This window comes from Malurus melanocephalus, unplaced genomic scaffold (assembly GCF_030028575.1).
Source record: "Malurus melanocephalus ecotype Western Australia unplaced genomic scaffold, MMel_1.1 scaffold_34, whole genome shotgun sequence".
NCBI classification, from domain to species: domain Eukaryota; kingdom Metazoa; phylum Chordata; class Aves; order Passeriformes; family Maluridae; genus Malurus; species Malurus melanocephalus.
This window is the reverse complement of record NW_026623266.1, coordinates 3,612,114-3,626,871: the sequence shown is the minus strand read 5'-3', so window position 1 is coordinate 3,626,871 and position 14,758 is coordinate 3,612,114. Positions and strand designations below refer to the sequence as shown.

The window sequence follows — 14,758 nt, the reverse complement described above, 5'->3', positions numbered from 1 at the left end:
CAGACTGAACTGACCCGCTGCTSTACCAGTCTATTACTATTTACTTTYATAAATCCAGCACCTGAGGCTKCTAGAGGGAAGCTYAGGTTGARCCTGAAGGAGGAGGAAGTATGGGAGTGAGTGTGTGTGAGCGAGGAGTTGGCCTGGGGTGTGAGGGCCCAACCTCCCCTGGGCATWAACTGCTTTAAATTACATCTCTGCCCCAGGGAGGTGCCATCTCCAGCCAGTGGTGCTGGTGTTAAGTCAGCTTCCATGTACAAAGGGCTCTTTCAGAGGAACACGCTCAATTTTTTCATAACCTTCCTGCCAGCCTGGAGGGTGGATGCATACAAAGCTGATGTCTTTTTAGCTTCCTTACAGCAAACCTTCATCTGTCTAGGAATAATACCTTATAGAAGCTGCATGGAATCATACAGATAATACGTTCAATTTTTTTTTTCCAGTACAGCAGCATTGTATTATGGTTTACTCAAGCTCAGGAAYTAGAGACAAGTGCAACAGCAGTAAAGCACCAGGGTTTAAGAAGGGCTCTCACTGGAAAACAAATCCTCGGTTTATAAATGTTTGAAACATAAACAAGCCAATGCATTTAAAATGGTTTTGATTATTTATAAAGTCTTGTTCATCCAGGTTTTCTACAATTGCACTAATTCCTGGGGAGCTTCCTACAATTCCCAGTCACAGAGAGGGTGAGGTAAGCATTGCAGTCAAGCACTGTGTAAAATCATTAGAGGAAATGAAAAGCTACAGGTGCAGCAAACATAATTCATGGGTTTTTTTTCAAGAAATACATGTTAGGCAGAGCACCTCCTGTTTCATTCACATTTTATTTACTGCTTTCTAAAAGACATAKTAGTAACAGTTCACAGTTACAAGCACAGAAGTGCAATCAGATTTTTAAATGTGAGTCCTACAGGCTCTCTGTGAAGGTGGTAAGCAACAAAGACCATCTTCTCACACTTTTCAAACATTACTGATTCAAAAGCATGGTTTTTAGTGAATTGGGGTCCAAATTCTGAGCAGTGGGAAAACCTTGCAATTAGGAGTTGGGAGTATGAAAATACTACAGGAATTGCCAAGAGGATGAGGAGAAAATAAATTATGAAATACAGCATTCCTCTACATCTCCTTTTTTTTTTTTTTCCTCTGAATTCATAGGGAAAACATTCCTTGTGTTACTCCCAAATGAATCTGTGAGCTTGATCTGGATATTTATGCTCGATCTTGGACAGAATATCTGTATGACTGCCTGTAYTAATTCACATATGAGACTGTTATGRGGAARGCTACATATTAGCACTKCTTGTACCCTRMAWGTTTGTGTCCATCAGTGCATGGATGCATAACTGAAGTAAAATATTTCAAAATWTATTGAAATTCTGAGCAGTGGCACCAAGTTCAGTGGGAAAAATRAAACTCCCCAAAGCAGTTTTCTTCATAACTTCTCTGTTTATCTTTGAARTGTCAGAAGATCYTAGACTTATTTTCCACAGTTTGTGGCTGAAGGCAGTTATCACTTCCATCAACCTTATATACTGACTCCACCAGTCTTTCCACCTAGACTTTTATTCCTGGGAATAAATCTGATTGACTGCAGGTATTTGCTGCCAGTGAACAGGAGCAGCAATTTATACTCAACAGCCCTGTTATAATGTGCTAAGTACAGCAGTGCAAATATTTGGTGATTTGAAGCACATGCAAATTGAAGTAAAGCTGCCTGCTCCCAGGAAGCTACTAGTATCACACTTGGCATGACCCATATTTAAAGTGCATAACAGGAGATCAAAACTGGAAAGGACCAGTGAATCATTCCAGTCACTTGTTTTGTCTCTTGTAACAAATCTGTCTCCATTGTAATCTTGCTGGGTTTTTTTTTTTTTTTTCCTTTCATCAAGATATTTTTATTCTCTCCTTTCTAAACCTTGGATTTCTTGTTAACATATGAATTCTTTCAAGTCTTTTACAACTACTTTTTTATTTCTTTACTATTGCCTACAGAAACAAACACTCCTCCCATCAACTCCTCACAACCCTTAACCAAGTATCTCTTAATATTTATGCAGAGTTTCAATCTCATTATTGTAACCGGACATGGTTAGGTATTTAAGAGATATCAAGCCTAAAAACACATAAATCCATGAGTGATTCTAAGTCCATTAAGATGTTTCATAATACTCTTTGTGTCATGCAAGAAATACCACTGTGCCATGCGCATGTCCAGATATGAGAATGCCATTTAGACTACTGCTAAAATCTTGTTTATCRTCTGCCCTAACTCTAGTATGCTTCTGCTCTAACACTACTGAAAGCTCTATTCAGTGGCCATTTAGGGAAAAAAAAAATGGAGGCTACTTAAAAAAATTGCAGGGCTTGGCCTCATGTTGTGCACTAAGGTATTGAGGGAGACARGCATATGGCAGAATCCGAAGTTTTGCACCAAGATGTAGAAGAAAACACCCGTCAAACTTTAAGGGAAGAAAATAAATTCTTTCCTTTCCAGGAAAAAATGTTTCTTCTGAGAGGGAATATTCCACTCAACAGTGAAATAATTTTTAGATGTTACTGCTAATAAATGCCAAGTGYTTTTCATGACTAGTCACGGGGTTGTGCTATACTTAGTATGGCTTTGTACATGTTTGCTTCTCTTTAATTCATGAAAACTCTTGAGAAGAATCATTATCAGTGCTGTTRACTGGTAAACAGAAGCAAGTTACCTTCTGGGCTCAGAAAAAGGAGGTAAACAAAAAAAACAGCTATTCAGATAAAATGCAAACAAATGCTCTGGAGAGATAATGTTCCTATGAACAGTCATTATAACTCACAGAYTGCAGAATTCGGGAGCAGCTATAAATTGAGCTTAGTGTGGAGTTAGAAATAGCAGCTGCATTTGTAGAACATATGTTTGACTGCAATCACAAGTGATTCACTTACCACSCATTTCCAGTATAAATAGTACCTCWACTTAAGGATGGTTATTGTGCTTAGCAAGTTAGATGTACCTCAAGTTTCTCTGTTTCTCCCAAAGCATGGCTGGCTTCACTCATGTCTTTATACTGGTCAAAATTTTGCATCTATCTACATATATAAAAGAGATACTTTGCATCTCACTGTCTATCAATAAATGACAGAGATCTGGGGCCAGCTGTACTTTTTTCTGACTTAGTTCCATGAGCACAAATTTGTATTCAATTGTTAATCTTTTGCATAACCGACTGATGGGTTAAAGCACTYCAGGTGAAGATCTGAGTCCAGTTCTCTCTTTTTACAGACTGCTCTTACTTGCCTTTCACCAGAAAATGCAGTAGTCTCCCGTGGAATATTTTGCTGAAACAGAGTGAAGCAGTACTGATACAGAGCTCTAAAGGGTGTGGGTTAGACTTTTCCCCCGCTTCCCTTTTAAATTAGGTCTAAACCCACTGCTCTTACCTTTGGATAAACTCAAGCTGACAGGAAAAAAATTCCTACCTTCRAGTATTATTTTAGTCATACAAGAACGGTGGTTTCAGATAATTTAAAATCTACTCTCAAGGGTATGGGTTAAAAAGAAATACTGTCAACAGTCCCCAAATGCCCTGTTATCATAAATTCAGCAAAGGTATATCTGTTCCAAGTCACAGATTTGATGAAAGAGCATTCATTTTACAAATCATAATCATCAGCATGTCATCACTGTGAATGTCCAGCTGACTGGCAAACTTGTGCTTCATAATTCAGGATTGGGGTGGAAAAAAATAGAGTTCTTCCTAATGCAACTAACACTAGAAGAACATTGTGACTCAAACTGGAATTTCCATACAAAATCCTGTTAACACTCCTCAAAATTCACAAAATCTGCCATGTTTAGTGGTTCTGAAGACTTCAAGCTGAAGCAGTGCTTTCTGACATGGTCCCATATATAGCATGCTGGTTTAGCACCAAGTCAGACAAAGGGCAGTGGCTTGCAACAGGCTGGCAACATCTGCAGAATGTGCATTTTACCCATCAACATGCAGATTTRTGTTGTTCATGCAGTCACAGCTTGAGATAGTAGAAATATACTGATCTCACTGGTTTTATTTTACATGAAAAAAAGCTTCTTTATCCTTGTTCACAGGTCAGCTTAATGTAATGACAGAGTAGTTACTTTGGGAAATAAGAACATGCATAGTACTGAGCTTTGCAGCCCTGTGCTAGGAACCTTCAGAAGCACTAAAATTTTAAATGCAAAACATAGTTATTGCATTTTCCCTTCTATCTCATTAAAGACACCTGAAAATGTTCCAGAGGGCATCTCATGCACKCAAAACAATCTGGTTAGGGAAATACAGTTAAGATACTTTTAAACATAATTAGCTGAGAAAGAACCATCTTGAGCGTGGCACAAATTATGTTTAGAGACAACATGCAGCTACTGTTATGAGCTTCATTACAGCACAGACYGGGTGTTTAGGGAAGAGCTTGACCTCTGGTTTCCCACTGTCTTCCCTCTGSCAAGCTGACACAGAAGTCAAGCAAGCAGGTGAAATTCTTTTAGYGACCTGACCATTTCACAAAGATATKAAACCAAAATAAGGCTCAATGTACCAACATAGGAAAAATGAGCCTCAGTTTTAGCAATGAAAAGTATTAGGTGTAACCTRGTGAGAAAGTTGTCTTTTCCAATGGAATATATCCTACCCAGAGCACATTCCATGCATTCCAGGTWCTGCTGAAGGGAGATGTGCCCAAAAGAGGCTCAAATGTTTAGAAGACATATGGGGGCCTCTGCCCCAAAATCTGTCTTCACCTTAAAAATTGTCAGAAGCATCCTCCAGACAAACATTAACATTGTAAAAGGAAATCAGATTAGTAGTCTTGGATGCCTTTGGAATGTAAAAGTAAAGGTTTAATCTTCTTGGTTTGTAAGAACACCATTCTCTCTTCCATGGCTTCTTTGCCAGTCCCATTAGTCCAGTACGGCTTCCCTGAAAGCAGAATAAAGCAGGGGCTTCCTCACAGGGTTCAGAAAAAAACCCAAGCCAGCTTCACAGGGCAACAGAAATCCTTTGTTGAACCTAAAGAGACAGGATCCCTTATTTGCAATTTGCACCATCCTTTACAGCTGTATTGAGTGCACGTGGGAAAGCTTCTCTGCAGATCCAAACAAGCTTCTTGGACCTCCACACAGGTGATACAGCAAGACGTGGCAAATGTGCTCCTAGGGCTGTCTGCTGCACTGCAGCTCCATGGTATCTTTCACTGCATCTGTKCTCTAGATACATTCCAAACCATGGRTACTGAACYGTCACATCCCCTGGCAATGCAGGTTAARGATCACTCCCATTTTCCAACAGGAAAAYGTAGAGAGGACAGAAGTTAAGTGAWCTTCCCCAGAACTGTACAGCAGGTCAGAGGCAGAGGCTGAGACAGAACCAGTCCTTAATTCAGGTGCTAGACAAGATTGCTTCTGTCTGGAATATGGACATACTCTGAAAGGTCGTATTGGTAAGTACATTAAAGGAAAATCATCTCCTTRTTAGTGACTCTTAATCCAGATAAGCATGATTCTGAATTAGGCTGTAAGTGTGTTTTAAAGGGAAACACTTAACCTGTGTTATCTCCATGCTGGCACCACAACAAACAGCCATTTCTACTTGTACCGGATTAGGCGAATAATCTTATTATTCATGAAATCTGAAGTATGTGGATGAGCAGAATCTATGCAGAAACCATCACTCATGGCTATTTTCAGCACTTCTTCCACAAACACCTGGAAACTATTGATTTGCTTATTATCTGGCACCACCCAGAGTCTCTTTAAGTTCTGCCTGGTGTACTCCTCTTCGGGAAGACCTTCCACACTTGCAACCCAATCTAAGGTCAAGTGGTTGGGGTCCTGCAGGTAACTGGATATTGAGGAAAGGTTTCCATTGAAACAATAGTAAAGTTTGGAACCGAGAAGCTTCAGGAACAGGCATGATGTGGAGAAGATATGAGCACTGAACACTTCCATGTTGGATGAAGACAGGCTATAAATCTGGGGTGCTTCTCGGACAGTGAAGTGAACAGTCTGGGTCTTCTGGTCGAGAGTGATGTTRAGCATGGCATTTTTCTCTGCTTTAGAAAGCTCTACCTCCTTCTCCTGCAAGGCCTCAATCAGTGGCTGAATTTGGTAAAAATCTACTTCTCGCCGCAGTAAGCCCATTTCCTGAAAGTCTTCRGGGAGGTCCAAGTGAGAAGTTCGTAAAAAGTTCAGGATATAGCGGAAGATTTTGCCATCTCTGTCAATAAAGCAGTTGCCTTGGCTGTCCTTCTTGGTTGGGATCTTCCCACTAAACATGGCCCCCAACATGGAGTCTGGAAAGCTAGTCAGTGTCGACAGAGAGGTGGTATAGAGTTTTCCTCCAACATTGAGCGTGATAGGTTCTGACATGATGCAAAAGCCACAGTGTTGGGACTAATTCTAAAAAAAAAAATATTAAAAAAATCCAAAACCACACATTTAGTTGCACTGACCTTTTTGAAAGGTTAAACTACAGAGATAAATAGTCCTAAATATATAAGGGTAACCACATGGCAAGACTTTACCATAGAAATTAGAAGTGAGGWAATACTTTTTGAGGTTGTATCTTGAGAACAAGCATAAGGATGGTTTTTTCCCTAACAGATTTGAACAGGACTTTGTTTAATTCAGTTTAGTGCCAGAAATCATGTCTTACAAYCACACTAAAAGTGAAATCTCTCCCACCAATACCTACAATGAGAGCTGACTTCAAAGTTGTGTTCTGGGCTCATATGATCTTATTTCCCTGACAAACACAGAATTCTGAGTGGGCAAAAAAAGGACAGGAAAAGAGCTGGACACATCCCAACATCTTCCATAGTGTTTGAAAATATGATTAAAGCAACAAAGCCATTCAGCAGAATCCCCTGACACATGTCTGAGTGCAGTCAGCCTAGCAGGGAGCCAGACAGCAGTTGTTGCCGTAAGCACACAACAGTCTGTGGCTCCTTTCAGTAAAAAAAACCACTCCCAGGCTTTCTCCTTCCAATGTGCTTTACCTAGAAAACATTTTTAGGGCCATATTACAGTTGACATAGTTTCCATGCAGAGCCTCTGCAATCAGCTGACATGAACTGAGGGTGCAATTTTAAGGTGCAGTTCAGCCTTACGAAGAGGCATGACCTGCCTTTGCCCTCTAGGATAACATCCTCCTCCCTTATGCCACTTCTAGCACTCATCTGACCCCACAGTTTAGGGACAAACCCCAACATTTTCTATTCATCATGTTTCTGCTGTATGTTGGAACTGGACCAGTGCCAGGGCTGGAGCAAAGGAAAAGAAAGGAGCTATACAGCCATTTCCATTGCAGCTCTGGTCAGCTCTCTTGTGCAGGTGGGCCACTATTTCTGCTACCTAAGGACCTGCAAACCTGTTTTTCCTTCTTTTCTGAATCTGAATCAATCAACAGTTCAGCAGGAAACCCGCCAGTGTTTGCTTACAGAGGCAGGAGGTAGCTCTTGCTGTAGTAACTACAGCCATTCAACAGAAAGCTGCCAAAGAGCTTCCTTAAAATTCATCTAAAGTGCAGGCATTTTCCTAACTACTAATGGAATAATCATTGACACTATCCACTATTATCAGCTCTGTAGTCACAGCAAAATGCAGAYAGGGAGAAGGTCATCTTGTGCTGAAATATCAATTCTTTTATGGCTGCTAAAACCTAGATAATAGTGCTAATGGCATTCTAAAACAAATATAGCTCTAGACAGCATCACATTTTGCTAAGAAAAACTGTAATTAACAGGTCAAAGGAGAGCCTGTCTTTCACTAGCTTTTAAAGACTAACATTCCTCCTTATTCTTTAGCCCTTGGCACACAGCCTATATCCCACTGTACAATAATGGAAAAAACCAGATCTCTAAATCCAGAGTGCTTTCCCTCAGTCCCATGAATCCAGCAAAATTGGCAAATAAAGATGCATGCGTAGGCCAACACAGCACCACGTGCACCAATGACCACAGACCATTCTTGTGACTAACCTCAGCCAAATATACTCCAGAAGAAACTATCTGTTCAGTGCTGAACTCCCCTTGGCACTACAGTCTCAGCGTACTTCCCACTTTTGAAGACTTCAACCCAATTTAGAGTCAAAGAGCTGTTTAAACCTGATCATGTGGAGGCTTCAACTGATTTAATTCTGTAGCACGAGTGCCTGCCATGTATTTTTCMCCTAAGGGCTTGAAAAATGTCTGCAAAAGCATTGCTACAAGCACAATCAGACATTCATTAAAAAAAGCCTTAAATGGATTTTACTTTTTTTCATATTTCGTCAAACAGAAGCTTCCCCATACCTCCCTACAAATAACACAGCCTATAGAAGCAGAACTGACARTGACTCCAAAAGCTGTTTCATTGCTTGCTCATGCTTCATTTCATGCTTTCCACCTCKGCTGCCCCTCAAGCTGCTGTAGACTAAACAACATGTTCTTTCTTCATAGGTGAAACTTTCAGATTTTTGAGTCCAAGCCTGCTTATCTACACCATCAGAGTTTTTTCTCATACTCTCTKCCAGCCTTAACCACAAACAGAGCAAGATATTTCCCTTCATGTGTCTGTGACAAGGCTTCACTTGGCAGAGCMCATGGTCAAGAGTCACAACCCAAAGACCACCATATAGTCCAAAGCTACATATCTTCATTTCAAACTTATCATCTATCCTAGGTTTACTCTGATCCAACACCTTAATAAAAGCCTAAATGAGAAGCAGATGGCTCAGCCCAACCTGAACAGATAATGTTAAAAAATCTCCTGTAACTGTTTTCTTATAAGCAGTCCAAAAGGGACATTGCCAACAAAATATGGCAGTAACATGAGCCGTCTGAAGCTGTAGACCGCATCTATGCTGGCAGCAACAGCACCAGAAATCTAACCAAGCTTTAGATCTGGTGTTGGAAGAGTAGCACAGAGATTGGCAGTTTCTCAGCGTGTGGGCTCTGCTCCTCTCCCATCTCTGGGCATTTCAGACACGTGCCCTGGCCAGCCTATTCTGCTTATGGCTCTTTTGCAGTCTATAAACAAGATTGATTTCAGTCTCAACAGACTGCTCTGATTTTGAACCTCCCCACTGACCCTGCACTAGATAAAATTTCAAACATTTAACAATGAAAACATCTCRTCCATGGATGAGGCTGCACGATAACTATTTCCCAGCTGTCATTCCTAATTGTCTGCTTTTGCCTAATTCATCCCATTACTTAAAGGTTTATATCCRCATAGTGTGAAGATGAATCTGATAGTCTTGGAAGCTCAGAAGACCAAAAACTTCAGCACAAACGAGCATGATTTATCATCAACCTGGACTTAATGTACTGRCCAGCCAACATACATGACAGTAGCTGGGGAAAGAAAGTCATTYTTTGCTGCTATTTTTCCTATAAACTTGTTTATGAAAAAATGTTTTTCATGAAACATTTTCTGTAAAAAGTGAAATTAAATGGGCTGTAAGTTTTCTTTCTTTGCTCATTCAACCAGCATTTGCAGTCCCTACCCTGGTTTACCAAGCCTGGGTACTTTGCTAATGCAAGATAGAAGTTGTCCAAGAATGCAGCATGAAAATCACTTCTTGGTGGCATTTCCACAAAGAGGAGGTACCAAGAGCATCTGATCTTGGACATGGAAGGCTACACATCTAGTATCTAGTGGAAGGTGTCCCTGCCCATGAGGGGTGGTTCGGAGCTAGATGATCTTTAAGGTCCCTTCCAACCCAAACCSTTCTATGATTATATGATTCTATAACCTGCAGTCACCAAGGAAAAGTATCAGTTGGATTACARTTCTTGGAAGCAGCGAATTACAGTAAAGTCTCCTGTGTAGCTCCTCCCCAAGTAGCRCTTAAAATTCATTCAAATTAGGTCAGTTAGAGATCTAATCTGACACTGAAGATGCAAATTTGGCTGAAGAATGCAAGATCTATTTTGTACTTTTAAGAGCAACCTTTATTTAAATACCTCTTTAAATATTGGGGGGGAAGTCTACATTTGATTTAAAGTCCTAGTCTTATCATGTCATGTAAATTAAAAGAAACTAGCAGTGCAGAGGTTAGCTTTATGAAAAAGTCAAACTCCTGAACTGAATCTTGTCTGAGCATCTGAGCATTTCAACTGACAACAGCTTGTGAATTTTACTTTGGTTTTACTCACAGCAGCATCTTCATCAGCTGCATAGAGTACATTTYTGTATAACCTACCCCATGAGTTTAGTTCAGCAAATAACTGCTTTGAATCTGGGAGAGTGATGGGGGCTGACACAGCAAGAAGATATAAAAGTATGCAACATGACAAAAACTGTTTTCACTTATCAATGCCTTCACATATTTAGAACCATCATTATCATACTGCTTTGTTTCATAACAATTTTGAATGCAGAACAGCTTTGGATAAGCTTATTTCCCCTCTCCTGTATTCATCACATTTAAGAGCGCTTTAATTAGCTAATAAATAAAATTCTGTATACATAATTTAACTGAGTGCCTGTTTCACCCAACTTGGCAAAAAACCACAAGTGTACAGTAACCATCAAAACAAAAAAACCCATGARTCATGATTTGCCAACATAAATAAAATGCAAACAAATGGCACAAATATTACTATTTAACTACTGAAAAAATGCAAACCGCTACAATCTATCCTTTTTGGCAAAAAGAATGCAGTTTAATGGAATGTCTAAAGTAATAGATATGTTTACATGGTTGTCAAAAAATACCTATAGCTATATATATATAAAGACAATTTTTAACAAGATTTTTATTGGAAAAAGAAATTAATTGCCAGCACAGATTTCACATTGAAAATGTCAGGGAAGGAAAATGAATCAATCCTTCTGGATTTCAGCAGCAATGCCCAAGATGTGGATAACAGGCTGATCCTAGTGTCATTCAGGGGATTTAAGTAATGAGATTAATTAAACACAGAGCAGCAAAACATGAGRAAACTGTAATTTGGTAGAAGAGGATCATGTTGAGTTGTTAAGGTTTCAAAATCCATCCCATAGGCTGCTTAGGGCCTCTGAAGCCCTGACACATGGCATTAAATGCATAAARCCATAGCATCCCCTGAAATAATAACATATGTTAACATACGCTGTTATAGCAATAGGGTTTTTTGCTGCAAGATGTAGCATTACATGGACATTTACAAAGACATTTGTTTTTAATGGTTTTAATTTCATGGAATCGCACAATTATAGAATGGCTTGGTTTGGAAGGGACCCTAAAGATTAGTTTCTAATTGAACCCTTGTTCCAACCCACCTCCCATGGGTAGACACCTTTCACTAGACAAGGCAGCCCAAAGCCCCATCCAACTCGGCCCTGAGCACTTCCAGGGATGGGGCAGCCACAGATTCTCTGTGCAGTYTGTACCAGGGCCTCCTAACTTTAAAGTACTGCACTGCTGGTTAATTTTATAGTGTAGCCTTCAATTGCTCACCTGCAAAATATCCCTCCACAACCAAAACTTGGAAAACCTGTATTTAAGACAGTGAAATAAGTGCAGCTGCTGTAAGAAATAACTGAGGACTAACAACAAACCGCAAAATAAGTACACAGGAAAAAGAAAAAGAAGAAATTAATTATTTAGTCTGGCGGAATGAATGACGCCTAAGCGGCAATAGAATTAAATCAAGCCAGGAATCATTTCTGCTAAGCATCAGGAAGAGCAGCCAGACTAAAAACCTCTCTGGCTTTTTGAGTTGTGCCCTAGAGAGCTGGTGAAAGCCACATCAAGTAGACAAATGTTGCAAGAGACAGATCAGGTAGTGTTTTATAGGAAGTAATTCTGCCTTGGGAGGGGCAGGATTGATTTCAGCTCAAAAGGAGTTATGAAAAAAGAAAYAGTTGGGCACCTGTATGTCTGCTAGAGACTACATGGTATTCRGCAAAAGATGTTTGGGGCTCCAGTCTGCTCCATTAGAGCATATGAATTGTGAACACGTAAGAAGGCAAAGATGCTCCCTCCTGTGTGAAGCTCATTCTGCTTTAGGGTTTTGCCTCAGTTTCCCACACTTGGCATGTATCACTTTGCTACATTGTGTCTTACTGAAACGCACATTTTGGTTTGAGGTAAAAATTCCAGTTTCCCTACAACACCCGAGCCCCGAGGGAAAAAACAAACAAGACCTCATGAAGCTCAGAACTCCAGATCTGGACACAGCCAAACCCATGGCAGTTGCTTGTAACTCTACCTGCAGAACAGTTTTGTGCCTTGTCCCTTCTCAAGGGGACAACTTCGTGGAGAAAATCCAAACCCTACCAGCTCATGCCTTTCTGTGTTATGGGGGCTGCAAACAAGGAAGTTGAAGCCTAGACCTCTTTCACCCCATGAAAGATAGGATAAAAAAAACAACCCAGCAGGGCAGAAACAAAAAAAAATAGTATATAGGGGATTAAAAAAAACAACCCAGCTTTTGACCACTTACCCAGCTTTCAGCAGACAGTASGTATCAATGAGAGCTGGGTTTTGGGAAGAATTTTGGACAAAATCCTTTGCAACAAAACACTTGCCCCTTCCTTCATATATCCCTGATGCACATTTACTTAGCTTATTCTCTAMTGCAGAAAATTTAAGTCTCTGCACCCTATACGCTTATTTTGGCAATCTTAGAGAGGAAATCCCATGTTTTCCCATTGCTGCAGAACGGACCCACCTGATTTTGGACACTTACTTAATATGAATCCGTTCAACTGAGGCAGCACGTAAGAGGCTTAAATTCGGTCGGTGAAGCAGAGCATGGCGTGTCTGCCAGGAGCAACAGATCCCAAAATGAAGCGCCTGCGGCGAGGCATAGCAGCTTTTTGTTTGGAGACTGCTGGGGAGCCTCTGGAAATTTCCAGCAGGCGTTTGGGGAAAGGCCGCTCACCCCGAGGCTGGCACGGGGGACACGGTGACTGGCTCTGGGAGGGGACTCAAATTCCCAGCAGGCGTGAGGCAGGAAACGACGGGTCACCCTTCCTTTCTCTTCTGGCGACAGCATTGCTATCGATCTACCGGCGGCTGCAATACTGGGAGACAGACATACTGACTATCCACCTTCGGAACGCAGCTGCTTGTCTGCCAATTATTTATATTTAATTTATATTTAATTCATATTTATATTATACTTAATTTATATTTTATTTCTGACCCTGTTTTGTTACGCAGAGAGACGCTGCTCTGCCAGCGAGACGCAGGAAGGATGGGAAAGCGTGAACGGGAGTTTCGTAACAGCCCTGGTTTGTTGTGGGTACGATGGTGTGTGTTCCTCCCTTCCCAAACCTGCACCTCTGTGCCCTTGAGCATCTCCGGCGCTGCTTGCTTAGGGATGCAGCTGAATGCAGGAGGCTTCGCGTAGGCTCTCTGCAGATGCTGAATTTACGCTTWAAGAGAAGGGGTAGGGAGGCGGAGGCAGGAAAATAGAGCTGGCGCTCATTTAGTAAAAGCAAGGAGCGATATAAAGCGATAAAAAGGTCAAGTTCCTCCTGAGAGCAGAACAAAAGCAGCAGCGCACAGCAGGGAGCAGRAGAACGAAAAGAAGGTTAAGTGCTGCTGAAGGAGAACGGCTGATGACAAGATGGAGGGGGAGAGGGAGTGCAGAGCCACAGGGATGCGGCTGCAGCCATGTCTGGAGTGTAAAAGCCAAAGTCCTGCAGTGCTCAGCGCTCTTCTGGAGTGACCTCTAAAACCCGTGGGCTCAGGGGCTGCTGRGTGGGCAGTGCAGATGGTCAGGAGGGCACTGCCACCGGCTGCCAGAAAGGAGCCCGCTTGGGGTCACAGGGCAGTGGGAGCATCACTTTTCCTTCCGAGCTGATGTAACCCTTTGTACAGTCCAATATAGGCATTGTAACCCTTTGTACAGTTCAATACACCCACTTAATGCCAGTTCTGGCAGAAGTTTTCACTGATTTTCAATGTCCTGTCCAAGCACCCATTCAAGTATCACGTGGCATCCCCTAGAGTATCTTCYAGATACTCTTTATTTCCTTCATGGACCACTTTGTTTTGTCCCCGAACAATTTCACGCACAGGTGGTAGCCCACCATCTGCTTGATGGACACACGGGCTGGTTCAACAATGCAGTTTCCACCTCATCTCCCACTAACACCATCGCTTCCAAAGCACCCCTGCAATTAGAGGTCGGCTAATTTCCAGCTCTGATGCTGCTGCACCACAGCAAAACCCACTCAGAAATCACGCTAACGAGGTACGCACCACCCAGAATTAGACGCTCTGGAGGGCATATATCATGCCTGTTGCCTAGGCGGACCCCCCCTGGCTGCATATCCCGGGTGTGGACATACAGGGCTTGGATTCGCTCTGAATCCTTAAATTTCTGAGATGTTTTATTGGAGAGGGAAAGGGGAATGTGCAAAGTTTGCAGAGTGGCGCTGAGCCCGACCCTGTTTCGGACAATCGTAGGTACGGCTCCTCCCCATATAGCCAGGCGCTCGCACTACTAAATTAGCTTACAATGCTAAAAACATAACCACAAATTACTCCTCAGAGGGGGCTCACCAGTCCTTCCCGCATCCCCCAGCAGACCAGCTCTCGGCCGCCGGTCCCACTTCCTCCCCGTGTCTCAGTGTCCCCCCAGCCCCGCCGGGGAGTTCCGCTGGGGTGCCCCCGGCCCTCCCCAGGCCCCCCAGCCGGTTGGAACCCCCCCAGCCCCGTCGGGGACCCACCTGCGCCCCCTCCAGCCGCCGAGCTCCGCCGCTGGCCGGGAGGCGGAGGGAGGCGGAGGAAGCGGGGGGCGCGGCGCTCCCGCA

General features: G+C 42.2%; 1 protein-coding gene across 1 annotated transcript; it reads right to left on the bottom strand.

The window, feature by feature from the left end:
- Window positions 1-5,056: 5,056 nt before the first annotated feature.
- Window positions 5,057-14,740, bottom strand: KCTD21 (potassium channel tetramerization domain containing 21). The gene is made up of 2 exons (XM_057364079.1): window positions 14,675-14,740; window positions 5,057-6,421 (listed from the first exon to the last, which is right to left on the bottom strand). The coding sequence occupies exon 2, from the start codon at window positions 6,389-6,391 to the stop codon at window positions 5,609-5,611; it is 783 nt and encodes a 260-aa protein (XP_057220062.1). The 5' UTR covers window positions 6,392-6,421; window positions 14,675-14,740; the 3' UTR covers window positions 5,057-5,608.
- Between the last annotated feature and the right edge of the window lie 18 nt (window positions 14,741-14,758).